At 55.4% G+C, this 21,112-nt stretch overlaps 1 protein-coding gene across 3 annotated transcripts in view; it reads right to left on the bottom strand.

Annotated features, from left to right (window-relative positions):
- The window catches only part of LOC122377372 (protein FAM102A-like), a 36,051-nt gene that overhangs the window by 3,066 nt on the left and 11,873 nt on the right, over positions 1-21,112 (bottom strand). For all 3 annotated transcript variants that reach the window (XR_006255849.1, XR_006255850.1, XM_043357314.1), the window contains exons 4-7: positions 13,520-13,710; positions 5,916-6,025; positions 3,154-3,310; positions 643-821 (exon numbers count right to left, since the gene is read on the bottom strand). Coding sequence is in view for 1 of the 3 variants with exons in the window: in XM_043357314.1 (XP_043213249.1) it covers positions 643-821; positions 3,154-3,310; positions 5,916-6,025; positions 13,520-13,710 (637 nt within the window). In the remaining 2 variants the exon portion in view is untranslated. The remainder of the gene's footprint in view (positions 1-642; positions 822-3,153; positions 3,311-5,915; positions 6,026-13,519; positions 13,711-21,112) is intronic.

The following is a 21,112-nucleotide window of genomic DNA, read 5'->3' on the forward strand; positions in this document are numbered from 1 at the left end:
GCGCAGCGAGTCTCCATCCGGAGTTCATGCAGGGATTGCAACAGTTGGTAACACGAGGACTAGTTGACAAATACATCTTGTTTGGTAGGCGGCAGACCAGCGACAATACGCCACAATGAGGACAACGTCGGGACACGAAAGCACCACCTGTCTCTGATTAGGATTGGTTTACATATGCTGATGAGAAGTTCATCAATTCAGCTTAGCCTCAGGGGTCCCGCAAGGCCGAAATCGCATATCACAGAGCTACTATTCAGTGAAAATATGCAGTTGCAGTCACGTAAGATGTGTTGCCAAGGATGCTCGCATAATATGGAAAACATATTCGCAGTACGCTGCGACCTCATTCCAACACTATCGCTAAAAATACCATATTCAATTATGCGACTTCGTTATTTGAACTGATATCGACACCATTGCGCAGTTGCCAATTCGTCTCGTTTTTTGGTCAGTGCAATGCCCTTTCAGTCCCCTACGTCGATGTTTAGTCTCTGAGGTTAGTGTCTAGCCCCCCGGGTCGGCGTACCATTTCCTGACCTTCCCACCCTTCCCCTAGCTCACCGTGGTCCGAGTTGAGGTCGGTGACAAACCCCCAAGGCAGGTGTCCAGCCCCCTGGGTCAGCGTCCCCTTCCCCAGCTCACCTTCTGCGTGGTCCGAGTTGAGGTCGGTGTTCTGTAGCAGGTCGTTAATGACGTCCTCTGGGTTGACCCGGGTCGCGTCGAACCGGCAGCTGGCCGCCGCCTCTTTCTTGCGCCGCTCGCTGGTCGCCGGCCGCTCCATCGAGTTGTAGTCGGAGAATGCCGAGCCGCTACTGGCGTTCCTGAAGGGAAGAGAGTGGACGGTCAGGTCACACGTTCTTCAGAAGGGGCTGGGCTAGGGACGGTCAGAAGTTCCTGACGAGAGGCAGTGGTAGGTCAGGTGTGTTGAGCAGATAGCTGGATGTTGGTGGCCGGGGACTGAGACGAAGCGAGTAAACGCGAGGACCGTCCGGCCGTCAGCCGATCCGGGAAAAATGGCGCTACCGCTCTGTAGGATTGGTGAAGGCCTACGAGGCGTTCGGGGGACCTATGAAGCTTGCGCTATCGCAAGTATGAGAGTTATCCGCCTCAAATACTGGTTCATTACTTATCGTTCAGTCACTAGGTCAAAAGCTTGTGCCTAAGCTCTACCACGTACGAGCGATTCAAGGCTTACCAATCAGCGCTGCGTGCTTACATAATATGTGACGCCGGTTGGCTACATCTCTCGCAGCAACTGTTATCGTTCTACTCTGACGGTCATCACTCTGAGATCGGCTCGGACGAATGTCCTAAGCACCTGAGCCGCTGTCACGTTCGACACTGTGAAGCGCGCCCTGTGTCTGGGTGCCCTATCACTGGAGATTGGTCAATCGGCCACGCCGCGGGTGATTGAGGTCGCGGGGAGTGTCGCCGCGCCGCGGACAGTCCACCTCTTGGATTCATGAGCTGAACAGCGACCGGTCAGCAACACAGCGACCTGGCGACTGGCACTTGAAGAAAGCCTGATGCTTCACAATTAAGCGTATTCACTATGTGCGCACTGCGCAATGCCTGCGATTAAAAAGCAACTTAAGCAGTAAAAACCGAGTGCTAATGGAAGCGCATAGCCCTGACTTCGAGTCAGCACTGGGGAACGACACGCTGATCCTATGCTTAATACCTCTGAATAACATAGTGCCGCACTCCCTGGCGTGGTAGTAGCAGGACTCCATCCCAGGGCCGGAATAAAACTAGTGGTGCTTCGCGACTCCATGAATACATAATCAAACCGACATTAGCGTTGGTAATTCGGATTTGTTACGTAAATACAAGGGGTCAAAATGCTAACCATGAGCCAGCCCCACTTCACTGGACTAGGTATCCAGAGCTTCCTGTGCGGCCGCCCGCTCGCTACCCTACGCTCGCACGGCTTACTTTACTGAGCATCACAGCTCCATGGTCCCGGCTCCGTCTGCCGCGCCATTGAAGGTCCCCACCCACCAGTTGCTTCAAAGGTCTAACTGCAGCCGACACGCCACATGTGGCCCCTCCATCGTGTAACGAGACAGCCTTGAACTAACGCCGCCCGGCAAACGCCAGGGTTGTGTGCGGGAAGGGTCGCTTCACAGACGCTCGGTGGGTATCTTTGTGCGGTAGTCGTGGGGGTATTTTGGGAGCCACACGCTCGTATCTCTACGGATAAACTCGCATGAAGTTCATCGTAAAAACAATATAAAATGTTTTGTGTAGATACTAACAGGACGAAAATAAACCTTCATTGACATTTGACCAGGGTCGCACAACATGCCATACATTCATATTTTCGTCGACAGGTTGCGCAAGTCGGGACGCACACGTCCCATAATGCTGTCACTACCCAGCGGAGCACAAAAGCAGTCCCTACCGGGGGCGGCGTGCGTCGCAGTCTTTAGGGTCTGTCCCCGGGGAGTGACGAAGGGTCGCCATATATGGGGCCTGTCCCCCACTGTCCCCCGGACACGGCGTGGGTCCCTGTATTTCGGGCCTACCCCTACTGCTCCCGAGGTGCGGCGTAGACCGCCGGGTTCCCAGCCGCGTCAATGAGTGTGGGCGGTCGTGGAGTGGTGGTGGGCCGTCGGCCGGTGGCTATTTTGGGGCCGCCGGATGGGCCCGACCGACAGATCTGACGTGGCAGCCACAGACAGCCGCCGGGCGCTCCCACGGACCGGCGGCGCAGTCAGCGTTCCCGGTCCGTCATCGGACACCGCCAGCGCCGTCATCAGCGCCGTCAGCACAGACGGTGAGCCGCGGGGCACCGGACGTCACCGGCCTGGTGACCTATCGACCGGCGACGGCAACAGCCGGGCCCTGACATTCACATGGCTAACGAAGGCGGGCGGCGAACACCGGTGTAGGCCGCAGCGACGGCATTAGAACAGCGACAGGCCGCCGAACGCGATAGAGTGACGATAGGCGAGCGGTTTGTGACAGATTATTAGACGCTTGACATTTCGATTCGACCATCATAACCGGATTATCACGCCCCGCAATCTAACAAGTCACGAGGAAGTGTCAGGCGCGATACTGCGCTGTGGGGGAGGCGCCATAGGAGGGCCGTGATGGGAGCGAATTTGGAGATGTGTGTGTGTGAGGGGGGGAGGGAGTTTGACGTACCTGAGGTGTCCCAGCTCGGAGCCGCTGCTCTGCCGGCTATGGGAAGGCTGCGAGGCCAGGCTTCCGTACCCCGACTGGCTGCTCGAGTTCCGTGAGTGGCCCGGCAGGCCAGCCTCCGAGGTAGTCTCCAGATCGGTCACAATGCCCGCTCCGTCACCTGAGGGACGCACAAAAACACGGTCAGAAAGAATTAAAACCAACACAAAACGCATACACATCGCAGGGTAGAGGTCAGGTCACAGCGCACCAGCACAGCACAGCTATTACCACCAGTCGAGCGGCGATGTTGAATGGGGCGCCATCCGTCCGCCCGTTAAATGAGACGAACTATGGCACTACTCAGCCACATCCAGCGTGAAATATGGCGTAACTCGCCGCCTGGCAACACACCCAGCTAGATGGGGCAGCTGCGGATGTGCTTTGGTAAAACAGATGACTGGAACGAGCCGCCCGGGCAAGCCACACGGTGAACACACTGGAAAACACGTGCCGCTCGGCTGACTGCAATACACAGAACTGGACGCCTTGTGAGAAGACCCGTCGACGATGGGTCACAGTGTCAGTTTATAAATAAGGACTCTACGAGTCCGTGGGGCTCCTGAGTCATAGGGTATCTATCGTACATTTCAGGACCATGGAGTTCATCCCTCTGTGACACTCGACATGGCACGAGAGGCCAGCGTGCACCCAACTGAAACATACACACATCCCGTCCCAGATCTCAGCAGCTGCGGGCTCAGAAGGTCCCAGGCTTCGCTCATGCTCTCACCTCACTGAGCAACAATAACAAACCACTGCGTTTTCATAACAAACACACCCGCATCTGCCCATCTCTCCCCCCCCCCACCCAGATGGACGGCAGCGTTCCAGGAACAGTATGCACGCTGCACGCACACTGCACAGCACTGCCAGCGGCGCCGGGCTGGCCGACCTCGCGCTGACACCCTCCTCCCCCCCCCCCCCTCCTATGCGCGGCTGTGGTCACTGACCGACCTCGGCTCCTGCACCTCCTGTCCGATCGCCGAAGGCCACCCAGGCTTCGATGACAGCCCGTGGACCCTCACCGCTTGGTAATATGGTGATCGTTCCCCGTACCGAGCCGCGCGGGTAGAGATGGATCTCTGATCTGCGCGGAGCTGCGCCATACCGACCGCCGCAATCCGTCACCCGGGTACGGAGCGCAGTGTGCGGACTGCCGCTATGCAGCAGCGGTCAGCTGGCCGGTGTTCGATGACGCGGCGGCCGCCAAGCGCGCTTCGCATGGCGCCGGTACCGGCTACCCGATCTGGCCCGGTGCACCACTCGACCGGCTCGATACGCCGCTCGGTGGGCTCGGTTCGCCTCGGCTCGACTGGTGGGCTAATGCGAACACGGCCGGTCTGCCTCATTTGGCGCCGGACTTACCAGTAACCAGTATTCAGTAATTACGGATTAGCCTTTAGTTCGAGTCACGGACCTAGGCTGAGTACTGAGCTGGTGAGACTACTCTGGCAAAGGCTAACCGGTCCCGAGGCGCTACGCAGCATCACCAAAACAGCGCAGAATTTCGCCCGCATCTGCCCTCCAGCTTCCTCTGCAAGCGATCAGGCGCGTCCTCGACTAGCTCTGTGCCCGCTCTCGGTTCCTGTTCCGCCCCTCCCCCTCCCGGGGGTGACCCGTCCCCATGGTCACCACTCGACAATGGTTCAGTGACGTGACATTTGCTGCAGTCGGCGTCCGGCAGAGATCCGGGATTGAGCGGCGCGCGTCAGAGCGAGCCGCCAGCCACGCCCGGTTCGTCACGCTCGGACGGTCTGCGTGCGCACTGAGCGCGGAGAGCGAGCAATTACGGTCGAAGCGGTGTTCAGAGGCTAGCTGCTCTACCAGTCCTGACACGAGTAGACCGTCCAAGAGCTGCCCGCTGCAGCGGGTAGGCTCACAAATGTCAGAATTCGCACTATGGGATTATACTGCAGTGGGCTGCAGTGGTTCCCAGACATTGGCAATGCCATCCGAAAACCCATCATGTCCTTTCGATATTCCCTACGACGGATTTCCTAGCACTGGTTCCATAGGACGTGTTACCTCGGACAGACTCCCTGAGCCAGTGTCGAGGCGGCCCGACCTACCACGCCGCGAGATTCTGTGCAGCACGATCTGCACCAAACTGGTTCTCTCACACTAATTAAGATCAAGTATGCAATTAGCCCGCGGCAACACCGCGACTATCTCACAAGTCGGACAAATTCCAGCAGCCGAAGCCGGTCGCGTCTTTATCGGACGGCCTCATTGGAGACCCGGTATCAATTCTCGGTGAGATTATTCTCCTAAAACCTGGCCACTGACCGGTCGACGAAGGACAGCATAAAAATGGAGGTCGGACCGACGTATAACCGGTTATTTTAGTGGAGCCGCGCGATAAAAACGTCCCTTGAGCCGGTCTGACAGCGACTGTGTGGTGCAGCGGTCAGTCGACGGTCAGCTCAGTTTTGGCGGACGGACACACGACTCGTGCCACCCGAAAGCGGACAGCGGACAATCGACAGCGCAGCGGACATAGGACAGAGGACAGCGGGCAGAGGGAAGCGCACAGCGGCGGCGCCTGGCTCGCGTTAGGACTGTCACCGATGGCAGCTCTCCGGCCACTGTCCACCGGTCATGTGGCTGGCTGCGTGCCGATCGTGACACGTCACAGTGACACCGCCGTCCGAGAGCGTCACGTCACCGGTCACATGCAGCACGTCCTACCGAGAGAGAGGGAAGGAGGGAGGGGGTCTACTGACCTCTGGCCTGGTCGGACGGTGGCGCGCGGCCCGCCTCCCCCGGGGTGGATGCTTCTGATGCTAGGTCACCCGCCTCGCCGGGTAGGTGATGAGCTGATCGCGGAGTTAGCCTGCCGACAGAGAGGGAGGTGGTCAGCGAGAGCTCATATATTGGATAGAGGGAAGGGCGATAGCGGGGCGAGATATTATGCCGAAAGACAGAAAAGCGCTCGTACACAAAAACAAGACAATGTTAAGGCAGTGTCAGAGTGAGCGACAGAGCGGCCTGACAGAACGATACGTGAGAGGCCCATCGTCATAGTCATCACCTGCTCACATCACACCAAGCCTCACACATCACGTCACATGACCACATCACATTCGGAGGTCATTGTCAGACGCCGTCACCGACCAACCATCAATTCCTTCCTAACCGGACTGGGTACAAAACATATAGCGTCGGCTCTCAGACACCGGACCTCGGGCCGACAAAAAGACCCCCGACAGGCCCCGAGCGACCGCACGGTGGCTGGGCATGTCATCGACGCCGGTGTTGGACAGCGATACTGGCGGTCGAACGACCTATAGTGACACGGTAGGTCCACAGAGACGGGAGGTTAGGTAGGCTCACAAAGAAGGCTGACACGAGGGGCTCATATAGGCAAGGGAGACACGACAGGTTCAAGACGAAACTGGTGGTCGTGGTCCAAAGAGACAGAATGAATACCGAGTAACAAGAGACATGGGTACGATGGACTTACAGACGGGAGACACTGTGAGCCCACATGGGCGAGAGGAGGTTGGGTCACATAGACGGGAAGTTGATAGAGACAGGAGACATGGCTACATATCTCACACAGACGGGAGATGCGGAAAGCCGGCACAGCTGCAGAACCAGACGGGATGAGAGGCCGCTGACCCCACTGTCTACAAGACAGATATACCTTCCTGTTTCAAGTTATCGCAACGTCGCGCAGAACAAAGCCGGGCTTGCCGAAATGCGGACACACATGTCCAGCAAGTCATGAAATTGGAGAAATTATTAATAGTTCTTGCATCTATACTAAATAACTCTTTCGGACACATGTGTAAAGCCTGGCACAGCAACCACAAAACAACCACCGATAAGCTATGGAATAGAGACAGCGAACGACACAACTGTGTCCATGGTTCTTCAAAGGACCACGGAAAAACGGCAACAAAAACAAGTCACGGAATTGGGGATTGGCAGGCAAGACATGCACATCAAGCAGTGACTGACTGATGTCTAGTAGCCATATCATAGCGGTAAATCGAACAGCGACTGTACCATGCAAGCGGCGGTGAATAAAGTGAACGTCTTGTCAGCGTCAGTCGAGGACGGCCTAGCATTAGCCGGTACCAGGCACGTAACCGGACTTTTTCACAGTGCCGACCGCTGCTTGACGAGTTATTGCAGGCGAGAAGATACCTCGAACACGTTTATTACCATAGCGCGCCCATGGTCGACGTAAAAATTATGCGAAATCGCATATAGATGGGCCTGTTCGCCGACCAGTGCCCACGTCCTTGGTCAGTCCCAAGGAAATCGGGCGATGGGCAAGGCTGAAATCTGGAAAAATTTGATCGCTGTTTGCACGGAGACTGAGGCGCGCGTGCCAGTAATGTTATCACGGACAAATCGACAGTAGATCGTCGCGTGAACCCGGGGTGTGGCGTGGCGACAGGCCACTGCGACACGTAATTACAACAGCGTACCACCCGAACAGACGGGCTGGAGCCAGGACTGGCAGGGAGCACTGACAGCCACGGCGGCACTGGGTGTGACATGAACCGGTCCACTGTAAACACAGGCGGCACGAGTGGCCACGCGGGAGGCCACAACTGGACAGAGTTGATCAACACCGGTCAGCGACCGGTGCCCGAAATAGTCACCGGGAGTTTACAACATAGGAGCTGACCTGTGGCCGGTGGAGTAATTGGATTGCTTCAAACTGGTGAAAATAATTAGGACTAGAGATGAATGCATTCACTCATATTAAAAATCTAGCCATGAGTATGTAAAAGTAAAAAAAAAGAAATAGCGATCATCTAGCGTTCTCAGTCTCCACATGAGTCTGTGAAAGTCTCAGTCTTCACAAGAGCCACAAGACCCCAATCGCTTCAACTCATAGCAACGTGTCCGACTGATTTCCGAAACCCAAAAGCCTAGCCATGTTCCAGCAACGTGCTCTCGCATCGACTTTCGGTCCATTCTTTAGGCTCACCTCTCACCCGTCCTAAAATCGCGGGCGGCCTTCGTGCCTAACCACCCGTACCCCGTATTTTCCATCACATGTCCGCAGTAACTTTGTCTCACCATCAGTATGCAGTGCAGGTCCAGATCGCCATCCACAGCTCTGACTCGCGGCAGTGAATGTGATTGTGGCTGGAGTGAGCCACAGTGCCGGGCGACCGCGTTCGCGATAGGCCGCGTCTGGGACTCTAGTTATCACTGAAACGTGAGTTTGTGACGGCCTCTTACCTGTGTCGATCACTTGTGGATGGTCGCACTAGTTAACAAATAGCAGAAACACCACGCTACGGCAGCTTAACAGGCGCAGCTACCGCCACGTCGACAGCAAAGACGGAAGCTTACGACCCTGTCGGTTATCATAAGCCTGCTGTATCGATACGGTACCAAAACCGCAAAATTGTACCCATACACCGCCTGAGGTTTGGTGGATTCCGTATGTCGCCAGTGGTTTTGGTCTATGTCGCGGTGTATGGCCGATGACCCCACGTTCTGTCCACCGCGGCTGGTCCGAGTCATGACTCTGACCGGGACTGGAGAGGGGATAGGAGTCACGTCTGACCGCTGACCACGAGAGTACGCTGACCTCAGCAATCAGCGGTCAGCGCGGCGGTCAGCGAGACGACGAAACATCGAATCTCAACCATCAAGCCGCCGTGGTCAGCTCCAGCATCCGTGTGCCACACCGCTCGCTGAACCAAAGACGATGAGAAGACGCCCGGTTCCCACCCCACTAACATGACCGAGACACGGCGGCGGGTCGGGGCCGAGCGCCCTGTGAGGTCGACTCGCCACCCGAGCGATAACCGAGCGGTCGCAGGGCACCTGCCGCAGGTCTCGGGTGGCTCGATGAGGCTGGATCTAGGCCGTCGGAGCGGGCGTATTGGCCGTGTCGGCCAGCTGGCCCCCTGCCCGGCGGCTCCAGGCCACGGCGACCGGGCCCGCGAGCGCCAGTGACCCAGTGCCAGCTGGCCGGGCTGCACCAACACCAACACGGCCGCCGCGCGGACGCCGCAGGCAAAACAGCCGCGCCGGGTGTCCGTCACCACCGGCAGAGGTCACCCCCGTCCCCTCCCCTGCTGGCAGGTCGGCCCGCTGTCGACATGGCGATTGGCGACGGTGCGGCGGAGTGGCAGCGCCGCAGCCCGCTCTTATGAGCCGTCGGCAGCTTATCACGAATGCGTGAGCCTGCACGCAGTCGTGCGAAGGCCGCACGCCTACGCACGTCCGGCCCGATCCAAGACTCAAGACTCCGAGTGGCTGCAGTTATACCGCGCCGGTACCAGTCCACGCACAAGTACCGGCAGCATATTATAGAACAGCGAGACAGAATATGTAAAACACAGCTGACAACACAGTACCGGTACCGGCGCCAGCGGCGACGGAGGGGAAGGGTTATGTCCGTGTCGGGGTGTGCCACTAACGGACCGTCCGACGGGGAAAACTGGAGCTGACGGTCCTCGGTGGTCGCGCCCGTGGCCGGTACAGAGCCGGTGTTTCCCGTTCGGAAGGCCGACTCATCGCAGGACGATGCGACGAGGACTGACCGACGAGTGCTGGTGGAAAGATCGGTAGAACCATGGCCAGGACCAGCCAATGAATATTTGTAGAACAGATGGGCGGGACTACGGCCACATGCAGTGCAGCACAATCAGCACTGCAGTGCTGATGGAGACTGAGCAGACGGTGCTTGGAATCATAGGCGTCGCCAGAGATTTTCGGTTGGGGGGGCAAAATCAACTTTTGTTACGAGCGAGCGAGCGCAGCGAGCGAAGCGAAGTCTTTTCAATATAACGGAAAAATCTCAGTATGAGCGGCCCGGCCCGGCCCGGTCTGTAACGCTTTTGAGAGGCTTATATCTCAGCAACCACTGGACCGATTGGCCTGCGGTCTTTTTTGCACCTAACATAACCAAAAGTTACGCACGGCATAGCGGCAAGGGATCCCTTAGAGAAAGGCTTGGGACTTCCAGGCCATTTCAGGCCACTCATGGTCAGTGTGGACTCTCAGAAGCCTGCAGTTAGGATACCTGAGATCGGCGTGGGTCATCCCAATAGGGCTTTCCGAGCCCAAGGTGGGGCCCTCAGAAGCCAGTGTAGTCGGCGGGCGCTAAGAGACTGGGCCCAGGGTAAGCCTGGAGCCCTCGGATAACAGTGTGAACCGTCGGGGTCTGTGTCGATTCCCTAAGGACCCTACGTAGGGACATAAGAAACATGTGTTGCGGCCCTCAGAGGTGCACGTGAGTTGTGATCCCTCAGATGCCGGCTTGGGGTTACCAAAGTCTGTCGCCTCAAGAGTTCGGCTGAACTATCCGAGGCCAATTAACCCTATTCCTGGCGGGGGGGCCTCAGGAGCCCCCCCTGAGGTTTTTTGGTTATTTCTCCCAAACGCGTTGAGCTAGGAAGCTCAAATTTTCTGACTTTTCCTAAAAGGCTTCTACGCGACATGTCTGAAAATTTTGAGTTGATCTGACCTCAGGTCAGGTCACCAGAGGCGGTTTGGTGACCCTACCTCAGAAAAGTTTGCAATCACGCCAGAGCTAGAGTTTTTGACCGATCAATTTCTTCTCTTCAGGCTTTAGTAAGGATACCAGTATGTGCAATTTGTATATCTCGGAATTTTGATATCAGTGACCTAAGGTCAGGTCAGTTTCGCGACCTCCCCATTATAAGTCAATGGGGGAAAAATCAACTCCCTGTTTTTACCACTAAAACGGGTCGGAATGGCCCCATATACCATACTTGACTTCATATACGATCAACCTTCACTACCTTGAGGTCTGTTTTGCTGTTGGGCAGCTGTGAGGTCATGTGACGTCATCAAAGGTCACCAAAGGTTTTTGGCCAATAACTCCGTACAGGAACAAGATACAGACGCGTGGATGGTCTCATTGTGTTCAGCTCGTCAAGACGCATCGATTGATATGCATGATGACCTCGAGGTCACGTGACCTGAGGTCAACCTTTGACCTCGACCTTTCGAGGTCAACATATATATTATTCGATGCGGATTGACGAGAGGATCACGATGATGCCCTTAGTTTGTTCCTATCTTGACTAATTCGAAAGTTATTCGAGAAAAACTCTCCATATCTAGCGCCGCCATTTTGACTTTTTCGACCCCTGTGACGTCATCTTTGACCTGACCTGAAAATGACCTTTGTAAAAATTGTAGATCTTGACCGTGCGTATCCGATGCCGTTTACCGTTTGTCGCTGCGATGTGTAGTTTTTGAGATCTGAAGGGGGGGCCGAATCGGCCCCCCCGCCAGTTTCTTGTCCCGGCGGAGCCCGCCAGGAATAGGGTTAAGGTTCTCAGAAATTTTCGAAGGCATCCTCAAAGCTTCGTGTGGCCCTTCAGAGGACTACATAATGTATAAGGTCCTCAAAGATCCCTGTAACGATCCCTCAAAGATCCCTGTTATGGGCCCTCAGAAAACATGGATACCAGTGGGACTCTCAGAGGCCGGTCTGGGCCCTCTGAAAGCTTCTTAGAGCTCAGTGGAGCTCCTTAGGAGCTTGTGTGAAAAGCAAGCTCATGAGCCCTGCGGCACTTGAACGGTACTTGAGCCTGTCACAGACATTTGGCGAGAGTTGAGAAAGGCCCCGAAGTTTTTGTGTCACGCTTTGAACGAAAATTATGTCAGCAGGCTCCAAAACTTATGAAAATCAGCTATAAAATGTAATATACATAGAACCAACTAGGAACATGGAATGAATCACAGCATTGACATTTCCGAGTCTGGAGTCGGAGTCTTGAAGATTTTAGCGACTGCGACTCTGACTCTTGTGTGAACTGCACGATCCAACCGAGTCTGAACTCACAGGTATTCTCAGAAAGGTACCCCCATTTTTTTCCCGACTCGAAAATCTCATCGGATCTGCATCGATCTCAGGGGGTGCCCGGTCCGAGGTTGGGGGGGCAAGCTGCCCCGCTTGCCCCCCCGTGGCGACGCTAATGCTTGGAATTCTGCCCTAAACAACAGCCGCGAAAGACGGCCAGGGATGTGCGGTTTGGGTGTGGACTGCGGAAGGGTAGGGCGTCGCAAATACGATAAACAAACAATCATTCACCATTGTTCCCAGTATCGTTGGATTCAATGTGATTCACGAAGCGCAAGGAAATAGCATCACGGAACACGAAATAGGCTTTCGACTGATTATATAGACGAAACGAAAAAAACGAGTTATAAACGAAGTTGACGGTATAATATCAATACTTCTCTTTTCACTTTTTCTTTAATTGTTGTACTGCAATAAATTGCTACTTAAAGTTACTTACTGAAAACGTTGATCACAGCAGTTGCAATATACCTAATTTTGAGGATAGCAAAAGCTCTTAGCAGCAAATGGACGTTGCGCGATCCGGGCACGACATAGGGTTCACTGCAGTGCACACTGAACAGGGCGTGCGGGCGTGCACCAAGTCAGTCGTGAGGCCTGTCAACAAACTGGGGCAATTCCAACGGGACTGGCCACGAGCGCCTGTCCAGCGGGCTTTCCCAAAATGGAGGTTTGCGCAAACACATATCGTGCGCATATGCTCCACGAACTCAATCAACTAGCCGATACCGCGATCATTTTTTTTTCCAACACCACACGCAAGCTGTTGAGGAAGTTTTGTCCACGTCACTGACAGCGATGGCAAGCCCTGACACCACTTTAGTTTAGTCCAATTACGGGCCAACAGGCAGCCACACGAAACACTCCTTAAAGCCGCAGGTCTGGGTCTTCCGGCAACGAGCGGAGATTCTTATAATTTTGGGTCGCATACCGATGCACGTAAAATTCAATGCCGACGACCCAAGGTAGACAGGGGAACGAGGAAAACAGGAAAACCAACCACCGACCCTTTCACTTCCAGCGAATTTTATCAAGATAGCGCTGGCCCGTCCCTGAACAGGTCAATGACAGAATATGCAATCAGGCGGTGACTCACAAAAACCAATCGTGCAGAAAGAAGGAGGGGGCGAGGGACGAGGCGGAGCTGGGTCCAGTAGCCAGCTGGGACCTTCGGCTACTGATACCGGAAACAGCGCGATTACCACGGCCTTGGTGTCGACAGATGTCGCGGATTTCGGAGACTGGTTGACGATGGGCAGTAAAACATTACATTGGCACTGACTTCAACAGTTCCAAGCGAGACGGCACAAGCATGCGACACAGCATGACAGATTTGCGATCCAGCACCAGTTACACACCAGACTACCACTCTTTTTTACCAAACACGCCCAACCGAAATCAGGTAAAAAAATACAAGACACACCACATCTTCACCTCCACCACCGGACAATGCCGCTATATCCCTCCCAACCTATATCCAACCACAGCGCCCCTTTCTCCGCGTGTACTCACGTCCTGAAGCATGGGTCGCCACTGAGCAGCGTGGTCGACAGCACCACCTTCAGCATGCTATTGTCTTGCCGGTGTCGCAGGTCGTACCCCTGCAGCAGGTAGCGCCGACACTGGCCCACGCCGCCGGCAAACTCAGCCAGGTCGATGTCGGCGAAACCGAGCTTCTGGTACGAGCGACCGCCCTTGGCCTCCTGTGGAGAGAAGAGGACGGGTCAGATGTGGAACGACGGGTCCAGTTGGGGGAGGACGGGTCAGAAGAGAAACCAGTTATCTGGAGGTCGGGTGACAACGGGTCAGGAGGGAGACACCTGGTCTGCTCCTGACCCGTACGCAGGATTTCAAACAACCGAAATAGCCCGATCTATGGCTTGCTGAATTTTTATCACAGAGGGCAGCGATGCTAAATACATCAAGGCCGTTAGGCGCCTGTAGCTGATATGGTAAGACCCAGTACGCTATGTGGAGGCGATGGGAACACAGGACATGAGACTAGGCAGGCGCCTGAGCTGCGTGCGATTGGCCTTTTCTGGCGTAACGACAGCTGGCCCGTTCTCGGAGAGTCATGGTCGGAGAGGCGCCTAACCTTGAACTGCCTGTCGAGACGCATTGATTTCCCACGCCCACTGCAGCCAAATCCGTCCAGCGTGCTGCTGGTTTACCTGCACCACTCCGGAGAAAGTGAACGCAGAGGTCAGGTCTGTCGGCCAGCTTTGATGGACATCTGCTAACAGGTGACTCAAGGCCCCGCGCACGTCCGCCGCCGATGGCAGCGTTATTAAATTCTGAGAGTCGCGCGTCGCGTTATTAAATTATGTATATGAGCACTACCAAGAACAAATAAGGCTGATATTTCAGCCCCGACGACTGACAAATTAGTCCGTCAGGCTAATGTAACGCCGCAATGTAATCACGCCAAGGCTCTAATGATTACCCCAGTTATCTGACACGCGGCTGTTACACTCGTAACTCCAACCCGACGAGAGGAGCTCAGCTCAGTTTTTTCCCCTCCAACAGATACTTGTCTAACGAGCACCAGCCCGGTGCGTGCCATCCGACCCCAGTAGCGCGCCATCCTTGTCGAGGGCAAGCCGTCCTCCAATTAATCCATCCCGCTACCCCTCAGGTGTGCTTAGAAACGGACGTGGAGCAGTTTGGGCCAGGGTAAACGGACTCGCTTCCAAGACCGTCCCAGCAGGGAGCCTTCGAAAACGCGCCGTGGCAGTCGGTCGTTTCCCGAACTGTTCCCAAGGTGAGCGTTCGGCCTGTTTAGACTACCGCCGCCAAGCGTACACCGACAGCGCCAGTTTAGACACAGGGATAGTTTGGACTGGTGAGGAAGTTGAACACCTGAGTTTGAGCAGCTCCCGGAGATAAGCAACTACGTAAAGCGGCTAAGGGAACTGAGCAACTGCGCATGATCCGCTTCAGAACTGGGCGAGTGAGTCTGGGCCGCCCCTAGAACGGGCGGTAGGTGTGGATTTCGACAACTGAGTCGCGGAGGAGGGCTGGAGGGCCGGCCTGCCAGGAAGAGCCGTCCCGGCGGCGCCAGTGTCGTCGCTAGGGACCAGGACAATGGTCCAAACAATAGACCGAACTGGCGGCGGAACGCGGCTGAAGCACGGTCACGCGTGAATGGTTCCGCCGACCGGGGCGGACTCACAGTCGGGGGCGCTCGCCGGCGTCGGGCGGAGGTCGCTCGGATGACCTCGGCCCCGGCCGAGACCTGGCCGGCCGCCGCCGCTCGGCCTTCCCCCAGTGACGTCACGACGCTCCGCTACACGGTGGCGTGCAGGGAACAGTCGCGTGCCGCCTTATCGCCGGCCGACGCCATACCCGACACCCGCCGCTCCCAGTTCAGCGATACCAGCTCCCATCGACGATCCAGAATGGCGATTTTTCTCGCAGCTGTTTACCCCGACTGTGCAGCCAATTGAAAGAATCGGCGCCGCCTGCAGCCGGGCCCGCACGCCAGGCTGGACCGGCCCGGCGGCGCCGGCGAGCGGGGAGTCCAGCCGGTCTCGTGCCCGTCCAGCCAGCGGTCACTCGCCATTGGCGCTCCCAGGTTTCCTCAGAGGCTCGTGCAAGTCGGCGACCTTGCCTGTCAGGCTGAGTCGCGCCGCACCGGACCGGGCCGGCCCCAGTTGCGTAACACGTTGTCCCTGCACACTGCACCTTGCAGGTTCATAACCCCACCATGGCAAGACGCCGTCAGACTGGAAACGCAAAGTCCCAGCTGTGTAATTCTCGGATCCCGCAGTAACCCGTCACCAAAAGACCGCTCCGACGACTTCCCTCCCTTTCCCCGTCCCCACCTAGACACCAGACCACCGTCCACCTGTCCGACACAGAGGGGGTACCGCTGATTAACAGGCACCTGCCGCCGACAACTTTGGAAAACATCACACAGCTCGCGGAAGACCAGCTCTCGGTGCGAGCAGCTCGGGGAAAAGGTCGCCATGGTATTACCATCTCCACCACATCAGAGAGACTGGTTTATTGCCAGATCACCATTCGTGGAGGGTAGACTGTGGTAACGATCAATACCAACCGGCTAGTGAAATTTCCCAACGCCAGTCAGCATGAGCGGGTGACGGTCCCTAATGCCGTCACGATCCCACATCACCACGCGTCGGCACGTTGTCATCGTATTGGCTCACGTCACGGTGTCATCGCGTCACGTCACGTTGACATCACGTCACGTCACAGCTGACCACCGGTCATCATCAGTCAGGGACGTCGGACGGTGAGACGCACGATGGGCACGCACACCTTTCGCCGACCGTGCAGTGATGTCATGCCGCGCACTCGGCCCTGTCATCGCTGTCATCGGGATGCAAAGGGTAGCCGCTGACGATGTCACGGGAGTGTTGTCGGACTAGGGTGCATACTGCATGGGCTCTTGGGCCTACAGCATCCAGGGGACTTATTCTAGGACTTAATGAGCCACCTTCGTCGCCGGTTCGTGGTTCGTATTGGTTTCAGCGAATGATCGGTAGGTAGTAGTCTGTCGCGGCGCGCGCCCAGACGAGAGAGCGGATGTCTGGTGAAGGGCCACCCGAGCCCGTCTCCGCTCTCCGGGACGCAGGGTAACGGATGGTGCCTCTCAGACAGATCGGGAGAACGTAAAACAGATGCCGCCGCCGGCGCGACTCTCTCTCTCTCGGAATGACAGAACAATGAAAACAATGCCAGTTACGCATTGTCACGGGATTGCACCCGTCACTCTCCGGTTTGTAAGTAAGCTGGCGATGAGTTGTACACTCAACAAATGAGCTGACAGGCTGATAAATGAATCTGGATCATCACTGACGACAGTTGCCAAATAGTGCCGACAGATTCTCTCACGAGATTAGTTATCACATGTGGTAAATTCCTGTGAGGACTGGTGATGACGTCAGCAGGAGCGGCACTGACGTTAATGACGTGAGGGCGGCACGTCGGAAATGGCGAGATGCGATAACACGGCTCGCTCGATACTGATAACGAAAACAGGACGGCTGCTCAAGCAGGTGGAGATGCTGGAGCAGGCCGTCACCAGGTTATCAGAAATCGTGGTAAGGGGATCTCGTTTCCGTGGCACGAAAATGAGAAAAATATATTAAATGCTGATGCTGTCAGCCAAGCGCTAGAACTTAAATATCACGCATCTCATACATATCTGATAGGCTTCACCCATACATTATCGCATCAAATACCAGCGCCCTTGCGATTCGCGCACTTCTCGCGTTCGCCCGCACTAAAGCTCCCACATTCCGCTCGGCCTACGTCACACACTCACGTCATAAGCGACGCCGCCTCCTCACGGTCACGGCTATTCCGGCGCCCAATGCGGCCCGGGGCGGCCCGGGCGAATCTCCACTGTGGTGGCTCCGCGCAGCTTGGTGCCGCTGGGGGTCGCCGGCCTTCCCACGACGGTAAGCCGCCGTCGAAGGTCGACCATAGATGAGGCGACGCCTTGGAGAGACGAGCGAAGACGAAAGAGGAGCCAATATGGCGGAGCGACGAGCTAATATGGAGACGAACTGTCATCTCTTTTCATAAAGACACCAAAGTTACCAGTACATGAACGAACTCGATGGAAGGACGAGCTAGCCATTCGGAAACCAGACAGCGCCTCCACAGAAAAGGCTGCACGACAAAGTAAGATTCTCTGGGATGAAGTAACACGGTTTAACCCGCGCCCCACTGGGGTCTGTGTATAACACGCCCTACTGGGGGGGGGGGCTATTCATAGCCCCCCTCCTAACTCCAAAACTACTGGGCCGATCGTCAAAATTCAAACGGCGTCTGATAGACCCGGAAAAACTGTCGAGCGAAACCTAATTTCATTGACCTCGAGGTCACCGATGACGTCACAGGTCAGGTCAAAGTAAAAATTATTAGCATTTTGGCTTGTTCACATTTTGGGCTCTGGCCGCCGTCTTACAAGTCAGATCAGGCTAATTTTTGGTTTCCACACTCGTGAACAGATGTTCTAGATACCTTGAGGGTACCAAGCTTGTACTTTGATTTTCAGGTCAGGGTCAGGTCATCACAGGTCACGAAAATATTATACCTATCATGCGCCGGTCACGTGACACATGTTTTATGGTCCATTTAGGCCATAGATTTCGAATTTGATGTCGTCTGTGTCATTCGAGGTCATTTTGAGTCGAATTTAGCTTAGGTCAGGTCACTTTCAGGTCAAAAAAGGTCAAATTTTGAAGTTAAAATTTTTTCAACAAAAAAGGTGTCTATTGGATGCAGTTTGAGCTCAGGAACACGATGGTGCCATTTATATTGGTGTACGATGTCAAATACGTACTGAAAAATTGATTTGAAAAATTAATAATTGTGAATTTTTTGCAATAATGCGTATAACTTGGCCATTTTTGAAGATATTTAGCTAAAACTTGCTAGAGTTAGTCATGAACATGCGTTCTGTCACATATATTCCGGTTTTTTCGAAAAGTCAAAAACTTTTTGAAAAAATATAAAAATATAAATTTTGAATATTATTATATACAATTTTCGAAATTTTCAAAATTTTGAAAATCCGAGATAGCAGTTTGATAGCGCGGTCAATTCTGAGTCCTTTCATGCAAGGAAATTGGATCTAGCTTAAAAACTGAGCTCTTGGGAGCGATTGCCGTGGTTCAATGTTTTGCGTCGAAATCGGACGAACATGACGTCACTCTGACGTCATTTCCGGCCGACCTATGGTAGCTACGAAGTTCAAATTTTGACACAAGGTGTCAAATTGATGCAGCCGAAGGTACCGAAAGTTTCGCGTCGATCCGTCAAGCGGTTTGGAAGTTATTGCAGAAAAACGGGAGGGGGGGGGCTATAAATAGCCCCCCCCCCCCCAGTGGGGCGCGGGTTAAGAAGAGGTGAAAGATGTATGCAGGAGTTGAGGGTCTAAAGAGCTTGTGAAGTGAGCCATCGTGTTAGGTGAGACGACCAGACAGCTCGGAAGAAACAAATAGAGGCGAACAACCTAAAAAGAGCCCTGACGATAAGATAGGGCGAAACTGGCTGATGATAAACTGAAGACCACCAGCCCCTGGGAGGCTGCAAGAGCGAAATGTCTCTGGCGGCAGCACAGCCGTCTGTCGTCACAGACCATATGAGACGGAAACGGGCCGGCTGGAATGGGAAACGAGACGGAAACAAGCTACGACCGACCCACTGATGGAGAGGCACGGCTCACGACAGACAGCCGGTACGTATGGTCCAATAACGAGAGCTTCAGCGGGAACTGAATTATTGGTTCTAGTCCGGAGAGGGAAGTTCAGTTATCGGAAGGAGGCAATTTGCTATCCAACGTTCTCGCGCCATACCTCTTCATGACAGAATTGAAGGGACATCAGTTTGCTAGGCGGGTGGGTAGCATAAGGCCGAATTAATAAACGCCGACATCGTGATGACAATCGAAACTCACGAGAACCGCACCTGGTTCCCTCCCAGCTCGATCAACGGTCAATGCTCCCCATGAGCGGCGGTAAGGTTCAAGATTATGAGCTCATCGATCTAATCAAAGACGAGCGTTCACGGGAAGACCGATAGCCAGACGAAGGACAAGATCATTCGCCGACAAAGTGGGCCACTGTTCTTGAGTGACCTTGCGGCCGGCTCTCAAAGAAATGACGTGGCGAACTTTGACTGCAGATGAACGCCCACACATCTAAGCTCAGTCCATTCCACTCCACGCATTACGATTAATCCGAACTCAACAAGATCACCGTTGTGCGGCAAACAGCCGTTCTAAGAGAGCTTTGGGCAGGGGTCAGGTCAAACACGCCCTTCGCCCCAGGTGACTATGCGCACTTCCCGGACAGTTTTAAGCCTATCAACCGGCCAGGACGGGAGAACCGAACTACAGCAGCAGGGACTATCGGTGACCACTGGACCGTTGGAGTGACGACGGCCGGACTGTAGCCCTCGGCATGGTAATGACGCCATCCTGAGGCCGCCATCGACACGTGCCGCCTGACGGCGTCCGCCGGCGCCGGCACTCCCACGCCGGGTCGTAACGGTGATCTCGCGCGGAGACCAGAGGTGCTCCCATCGCTGCGGTGACGTTCGTGGTGCGGCTGAGACTCTCCCGGCGCGGCCTTGGCTCTGGTGGTCGCCTCCACGGCCGCTGTGCTCGCCCCGGCCGGCTGACTCCAGCACACCCCGCCCAGAGACCGTTAGAACGCCGCCCAAGCTCAGATGCTGGCTGTGTCGCGCTCGCAACGGGATGCGTCGCTGCACACTGCGGATGTCTCAAGGGACTTGCAGCTTGCAGCGACAGAAACACAAACACCAGCGAGACAACGAGAGGACAAGAACGGATCAAAGCACCGACTTTCAAACTAATGACTCCGCCTCAGCTCTAAGAACTGTTGCGGAGTCTGCCGCCTTGTTATTCAAAGCCAAAAACAAAGCCCGGAGTGTAAGCACCATGCGGTTCGGCATTTGAGTCCTTGGAGATTCCTCGATCAGAGCCGTGTGTAAATAAACATCTGGCGAGTGTCCGGGATGTGTTTGCCGTTCCGCGAAGGTTGTATTTGCTATTACTCCTGTGTATCCGCTCGAGTTATCTCCAGAGCCGCTAGACACTAACGGTGACCTATCAATCTGCGCCACTAGTCGGAACTCTTGAACACAAGCATTCCAATCCAAACGTGATCTCTTGCCATCCTGCAGTCCGGTCCGTTCGACCGTGCTCTCCGCCTCGAGCTGAAACCTCCACAACTCAATAAGACACGTCCCATTGGGCACAGCGGCTTCCTTCAACACCTTGATTGGCTGTAGCGGCACCGTCTCTCAGGACAACGGCGGCCGGGGCCGCGGGCGGGGCCCAAGGCCCGGCGCGGCCTCGGCGGACGCCCACACGGCCACATTCCCGGTGCCAGTCGACCGGAACTAACTGGCCGAGTGATCGGCGGTACGGCGGCCCCGTCAGCACCGCCGGCCCACTGATCGGTGAGCAGCGGACACTGATACGGCCAGCGGTCAGCGTGGTCAGAAGGGGCCAGTCAGCGCACAGACCGGAATGGTCAGATAGGAACACGGTCAGCAGCGCGGTCAGAGTGGTCAGACGGGGCCAGGTTAGAGTGGTCGGACGGG

This window comes from Amphibalanus amphitrite, unplaced genomic scaffold (assembly GCF_019059575.1).
Source record: "Amphibalanus amphitrite isolate SeventyFive unplaced genomic scaffold, NRLGWU_Aamphi_draft 000043F_arrow, whole genome shotgun sequence".
Classification (NCBI taxonomy): Eukaryota; Metazoa; Arthropoda; class Thecostraca; order Balanomorpha; family Balanidae; genus Amphibalanus; species Amphibalanus amphitrite.